The 7,746-nt window shown below is 36.3% G+C and overlaps 1 protein-coding gene across 1 annotated transcript in view; it reads left to right on the top strand.

Moving 5' to 3' along the window:
- Positions 1–7,746, top strand: part of LOC102774295 (ephrin type-A receptor 3) — an 82,086-nt gene that overhangs the window by 58,534 nt on the left and 15,806 nt on the right. The window contains exons 9-10 of the mRNA XM_015566217.1: positions 1,061–1,210; positions 2,748–2,941. Of these exons, the coding sequence (XP_015421703.1) occupies positions 1,061–1,210; positions 2,748–2,941 (344 nt within the window). The remainder of the gene's footprint in view (positions 1–1,060; positions 1,211–2,747; positions 2,942–7,746) is intronic.

Below are 7,746 nucleotides of genomic sequence, written 5' to 3'. Positions count from 1 at the left end.
ATTTCCCCTGGCATGAGGGCAAGCCGCGGATGATTCATATACGTTGTAAAGTTTGAAGCAAAATTTATCTCTTTGATAATTATTTTTTCTGCTTTTAATTATGCACAACAACTAATACTTATTCCTGTTTGCCTGATATTTTCCAAGTAGGAGGGCAAGCATATTATTTATATTTGTCTCACCCAAAGTGACTAGCATAATACTTCCCATATGGTTGCTACTTGGCACATCTTCATTAAATGTATTTATTAATCTGAGAGATAATTCCATAGGAGGCTTACCTTTATATATACTATAACTCATAGAACCAATATCCTTCTCTAGGAAGTTTGGGAAGGTAGTTATCTTATCTTTCTTGTTTATATTGTATCTACCTAGTATATGAAAGTGGGTCAATGAAGGAAAAAATAATGATGAAGTGGGTCAATGGGGGAAAATGGGGAACATCTGTAATACTCTCAACAATAAAGATAAATAAAATTTAAAAACTAAAAAATAATGATGAAGTGAGGCACTGAATAAATTAAGATAATCAAATATTATATTAAAGAGAGTTGGTAGATGGAAAAATTTATTTTTAATTTATTTAGTTAAAAAATACCTATAAGTGTCAAGGAAAACTTATTCACATTATGAACTAAGATTGTAGATAGAACATAAATCTAATTAAATCAATAAAGGTTGATTTGAGATTCCTCATTCTATTCTAACTTAATAGTATTGCACATACACATTAACTTGCTTTGTTACAGATGACTAAGGTACCACAGTTGATATGACATGTCAGTGTTTAAGCAATTTTCAATTTTTCTTTTTATATTAAAATTCTTTTAAATCAATTGGAAGCAAGTTGATTAACTTGCAGTAAATTCACTTGCAGTAAAAGGTATGCCACACAGTCCTGTTTGACATTAATATAGAAGAATATCAAGATACATAAATGGAAACCCATGTCCCATTTCAAAAGAGAAATACCCTGACAAGTTCAGTCAGATTTCAGATTATAATGTATGTGTCTTAGGCATTGATCATGTGTGCACATGTGCTTTTATATTCAAAGGGAGGAAAGATTCCTATCCGGTGGACATCACCGGAAGCTATAGCCTATCGCAAATTCACGTCAGCCAGCGATGTATGGAGTTACGGCATTGTTCTCTGGGAGGTGATGTCCTATGGAGAGAGGCCATACTGGGAGATGTCCAATCAGGATGTAAGTATATGTAGTCCATGAGTTATGGAGTCAGATTAAAAGGTCAAGCTATGCAAGGAAGGGGAGCCTAATGAAACTAGGTGGCTCCCAGTTTGTGACATTGAAATAGAATACTTAAAAAATGAAATCGGTTTCAAATCTTGCTAGAATAGTAATTGAACTGCTCTTAAGGGTTTACAGTTTTCCCTCAAGCAGGGGTTTAGAATTGAGGCAAAAATGAAGGCATTTGTATTAAAATGTAATGAAATAAGTGACTATCAAGATAACCAGTATATGCCAGGGAGTGTTTGAAATATTTTTGCCACACAATTGTTTCTAGGTAACATTAGTAAGATACACATGTCTGCCAGCCTTTGTAGATTTAATTAATGCATCCATGCCAACATTTTGTTTATTTAAATATAGCATTTCCCAAAGTCAGACAAAACAATCAATCTGTAGCATGTTGTTCCTCATTATGCATTAATGTTGCACATGAATTTCATTATACAAATTGAAGTCTCTGGATGAAAAAAAATAATCTTTAACTCTGTTATAACTGTGATATGATTTTTCAAAAGGATTTTTGTTTTTAGAAAGTCATGTTTGCTCATGCTTAGTCAAAGGATGCTCTTGGCGTGTGGGATCAGCACTCGGAGGTTTTCTTTATGCTCAGCCAGAAACCGTGAGCGTGATCTCAGAATGCACACGCAGGAAAGCTGAGATGCTTTTAGTCATTTCCCACTCACCACACATAAAACTGCTTTTAATGTGTTTGGATATGAAAACCTTTTTGTACGTCTTCAAACAAGCTATTTTTTATAACAATAATGGGAAAGTCAGACTCCCTTTTCCACATCTGTATTTTCCAAGTTTTCTCTGTATCAGAGCCCCCCAAAATGGGGGACCAGCAGGTTTAGCATGGCCTGGGGATTTGCAGGCATGCATGTTCTCAGGCCTCGTCCCAGAGTGATGCAATCAGAGGTTAGTCATCTGTATATTATTAAGTTCTCCAGATGACTCATACACGTAAAGTTTAAAATCACTGTTTTATGTCTTTTAAAAATGCTAATAAGCTGATAGTTACTTAACCATGCAACTCATGAGCTTTTACCAAAGGACCTGACCATGATTTGAAATGTGGTATAAAGAAAATCTGTAAACTGTGTGTGTGTGTGGGGGGGGGGTGGTTCTGTATTCATTCTAATTTCTATAGTTTCCATAGAAATTTATATTACCAAACAAAAGTTTCTTTATAATTCACTGAATTTCCTTTGTCATAGATTTTTTTTTAAGTTTTAATCTGAAAGTTTATTAACTTTTCAGATTAAATCTTTACAAACTCTTCTAAATTTACTTTCTCTCGCTCTTGATCTTCCTTTAGATAACATTTTGGGCATTAATAATATCTTATTTATTTGATAAGCTATTATTTTTTAAGTGATTTAAAATGAGAACTTTTCACTTAACTTTAAAATACTCATATTATTTTGTTCTGCCCATAAAGAAATTGGAAGCCCCACCTCTTAAATCTCTGGAAACTTTGCTTCTTGCCCAGGTAATTAAAGCTGTGGACGAGGGCTATCGACTGCCACCCCCCATGGACTGCCCAGCTGCGTTGTATCAGCTGATGCTGGACTGCTGGCAGAAAGACAGAAACAACAGACCCAAGTTTGAGCAGATTGTCAGCATTCTGGACAAGCTCATCCGGAACCCAGGCAGCCTGAAGATCATCACCAGTGCAGCAGCAAGGTGACGCATAGTTTGCATTGTGCACTCGCTCCAAAGAATGTATTTTCTATCTCCAGTTGTTAAGTTCTATCTCCCACTTCCTCACGTGCATCCTTTGATACTTATATTCCTGAAGACTGAAGAGACACATTTTTTTTCTCCTTTTAAATTGGTCAGGAAGAAATCTCACGCAATTTAATGATAAAGATGAAATTACCTGTTATTTTTAATTTTCACCTTCACTAGAAGTGAATTTACATTCAGGCTTAAGTCTTTGGAAAATAGGACACATAGCTTCTTTTCACTCTCAACTATTTAAATAGGAAAAAAGATGTCCTGGAGTGGTAAGGAATTCTAGTGAAGTCCTGGTTTATTCTGCATTTAAAGTAAAGGTACAAAAATAATAAAAATGTTTCCAAAACATTACATTGGGTAGCAGAACTCAATACCCCCTTAATTAAGCCACTATTTATTCAACCCATATTGTGTGCCAATTACATTTTTAGGTTCTGTCAAGGATAAAACTGAGTGAAATAATGGCAATGTTGCGAGACAGCAACACAACATCAATGCGTCACATACACACAGCAATCCAGAATGCACAATGTCCATTAGATTTCATGTTTATTCCTCCATTCGCTTAATGGTTTTGAAGAATGTAAACTAAAGTGCCCCTACAAAGTGCAATAGAAGAAATGGGTAAGGCAGGATAAATTATGTCAGGGGCCATATGAGAAGAAAAGAAGTGTTAATATATTTAGTGCTTCTTAGGGAAACTAAAGGCAAAACTATATTGTTTAATAATTTATTTTCTCATACATAAGAGAAAAACAGGTCTCTCACATTTTGATGATGTGTGCTTTAATGGGAAAATTACAGAGTTTTAGTAAAAGGATCTATATTTAAAGTGTACACAAATCCACAGCATTAAGTGGTGTGTGTAAATACTGCATAATGATAAAGCAATATGACTCATATGGAAAAGGTGTAACATAGTGCCTATTGGAAGTTTTCTTTGCTTGAGTCCTTTTTGCACATCTGCTCTTTTTACTGACAGTCATTGACAGCTATGACTTGCATACTGATAGAGCATTTACTAAAGTACTTTTTAATAGATTATGTGATTTTTTACCTGAATAGGTATAATTATATTGAATATTCATGATCCCATTATTACATTGTGTTCAAATAAGATGAATAAGGGGAATCTGAACTAAAGTCTTAATATAAGTACATAAAAATTATACATTATTTATTGGAAATAACATTTAGGGGTCTCTGAACTAAATGTGATTTCTTAAATAGGTAAAACTACCTACAGCTTATCCTGTAAGGTTGAATCTCTGTTCTAAGTTTCACAGAGTGAAACTACACAGACTCTTTTGGAAATCTACCTGACAATCTAACAACTAACAGGATAACAAACTTGTCCTTTCCTGGGCCATATGGTCCTCATTTTGTACCCTGAAGTCATTTCTTTTGATCTTCACTCAATAGCAATCATAGTGAAAAAGAACATCTTTTCAATTCTTTCCATATAATAAAAAAGACATTCAAAAGTATTTCCACAGGGTGGTATTAGCAATATAAAGACTTACCCATATTGTATGATCTAGGGATATTTAACTCCAATTAGGGGGAAAATTGTCTCAATATCAGATCATAGTATGTCAGAATATGTCCTAGCATCCAAATTTTAACACATTTCTTAAATTCACCTTTTAATTCTTATTGAAATATGTTGAATATATTTTCTCATATTATATAATCTTTAAAACCTGAATAAATTAATGTATTTTGTAGTAACAAATGCAATTTTAGGCAAAATAAGTATTTTTCTAGAAAGTACCATCTTTTTAAATTTACTAAATACAAAATTTTTAGAAATTGTTTTCATATGTGTACGTATTGCCATCCTATATAATAAAAGCCTAATATGCTAAGTGGCTGGCCGTCCGGTCATCCGTTCAACCAATCAAAGCATAATATGCTACGGCCACTCAACCGCTCACTATGATGTGCACTGACCAACAGGGAGCAGGCAGTCAACTGGTCGACCAATAGCTATGACATACACTGACCACCAGGAGGCAAATGCTCTGACTAGTTGGTTATTTTGCTCTGGGGTCCGGCTGATCAGGACTAAGTGAGATGGGCTGGACATGCCCTAGAGCCCTACCACAGTCTCTCCCCAGCTGGCCAACCTCCCGTGTCCATCCCCAGCTCCAATCATGAACCAGTGGGGTCCCTGGGCATAGCCTGCACCCTCTTGCAATCGAGGACCCCTCGGGGGATGTCAGAGAGCCGGTTTCGGCCTGATCCCACAAGCCAGGCCGAAGGACCTGACTAGTGCATGAATTTGTACAGTGGGCCTCTAGTTGAAATATGAAACAGAGAAGATTGTGTCACTATGATTTTATTAACAACAACTTCAAATTACCATACATCAATAAATCTTTCATTGTAGAAAATTTGGTTTCCCACTTTTGACAATGATTATTTCATCCTTTTTTACAATTGATTGAATTCATTGCCTTCCACCTTTAATTTCCCAGTGATGCCCTTGCCACATAATTTATTGAGAAAATAAAAGTTATCAAATGGGAAATTCTAGCAGCTAAATAGAAACTTAGTGGTGCCTACATTCACATATCTTGTTCTTCTTATCTCTAATTAGAAGAGAGGAAGTGTCCTTTTACTTGTCAGAGGCAAATCCTCTCTCTCAATCTCTCCTACATATCCTATTTCTTCCTTTCTAAAGGTTCATTATCATAGAAATATATTCTATTACATTGTTTCTCAAATTTTCCTGGTGATAAGAATAACAAGGATATTAAACGAACAACTATCCAGGTCTATCACAGGCTAGCATTTCAAAATCTCTAGGAAAGGTGGATTTAATGTGGATGTTTTTTTTAAAAAAGTAAATTTTATCAGTAGGTGAATTTAAGAGATTCTGTTTGTCAACATAACCTCCATTGGTCCCACATCTCTATTAACTACTTCCTGATTTTTTTACCACCCTTCACAGCAAAGTTCTCAAAGAAAAGACTCATACACATCTAAAAATTATATCTTTTTATTTCTCCAGGTAGCCTTATTGTTCCACTGCCTTTCTAATTTAGTTGAGTGTGCCAGCACCTATTCATTTACCCATCAGAATTAGAGCAAGTCTTGGTACTTCTTTCCCTTCCCCCACACTTTGATGTTGGTGATCATTGGATCAACACAACCTGTCTACAAACATTCTCTTCTATATATATAACTTCCCCCCTTCTGATGTGGACCACTGCAATAGCCTTCTAATGTGCCCCCTACTTCCGTTCTTGCCTGTCCCAAACATATTTTCATACAGTCTTCAGAATTTTCTTATCAAAATATGTATGATATATTGGTAACCAGTTTATAACCAATCTTGATTTCCCATTACACTTAGAAAAAATCTGGACTCATTTTGATGATTTTTTAAATTTCTTTTTTATTCATTCCTGAGAGGAAGGGAGAGGGAGAGAGAGAAACATCAATGATGAGAGAGAATCATTGATCAACTACCTCCTGCATGCCCCCTACTGGGGATTGAGTCTGCAACTCGGCCATGTACCCTGATGGAGAATTGCACCATGACCTCCTGGTTCACAGGTTGACACCCAACCACAGGGCCACACCAGCTAAGCCATTCTGATGATTTAAATAGTCATGCTTCTCCAATGTCATTTATTCAAATGCTTATTTATTCATTTTTCAATGACTATTTATTGTATGCCAATCTACTCTGTGCTAGGCATAGGTAGAATCCAGAGAACAGTGAAGAACACAAATATGGTCCTTGCCATCCTGTAGCTCTCATTGTAGAAGATGTACACTATACAATAGGCAAGTACAGACTAGAGGAAGAAAATTGATAGATAATTGTAATAGATAATGAAGGGGCTATTGGGAAAGAGCCTTTTGTGGAGTTAATATTGGCTGAGACCTTAAGAAAGGAAAAGAGCCATGTAGATAAAGAACCCTCCCATCACTCTCCCCAACCCTATCCCCCAAAAAGTAATCTTGGCATAGGAATAAGAAACTGCAGATGAGTTTGGAGGGCTCTAGGAAGTGGCAGAAGGATCACATGACAAGAGCAGTATGGAAAGGAAAAGGCTCTAAGGTGAGCCTAAGACACCAAATAGCAGCAGGAGCCCTAGGGTTCCCCAGGCCATGGCAAGGACATTAGGATTTGAAATTCATAAGGATTTATTAAGGCATTTGGAGCAGAGCAGTGACATGATTTGATTTACACAACTGCTTTGTGGACGGAGAGACAAAAGTGTGAGAGGGGGGATGGGGTCTGTGCCACTTACACTAAAATAGCTCTGTAGCCTCAGTGGCCAAGTTCTAGTTCCTTCCGAAAGCCAAAGGATTTCAGATAGGAAGACAGTAGCACATGCTGTTATCTTGTCTTAGATTCTCCTTTGCATCCATCTTCCTTCAGGCAGTAGCTTCTACATCTTATATTAACTAAGGCATTCTCTGACAACACATTCTAGAGGTCCATACAACTATTCTTTTTTTTAAAAAAAAATAACTGTATTGTTGAAAGTATTACCAATGTTCCCCTTTCCTCCCAATAACCCCCCGAACCTACACTTGTCCCTATCCCAAGGTCTTCACCAACCTATTGTCTGTGTCCATGGGTTATGTATATATGTTTTGTGGCTAATCTTCTCACCTGCTGGTACTTTTATCCAGTCCTCCCTATATCTCTCCCCTCTGACATCAGTCTATTCCAATGCTCCATGTCCCTGGTTCTATTTTGTTTATTTTGTTCACTTGATTCCACATAT

Source organism: Myotis davidii, unplaced genomic scaffold, assembly GCF_000327345.1.
Source record: "Myotis davidii unplaced genomic scaffold, ASM32734v1 scaffold482, whole genome shotgun sequence".
NCBI lineage: Eukaryota > Metazoa > Chordata > Mammalia > Chiroptera > Vespertilionidae > Myotis > Myotis davidii.
Note: the sequence above shows the minus strand (reverse complement) of the source record. Positions and strands in the feature narration are given on the sequence as shown.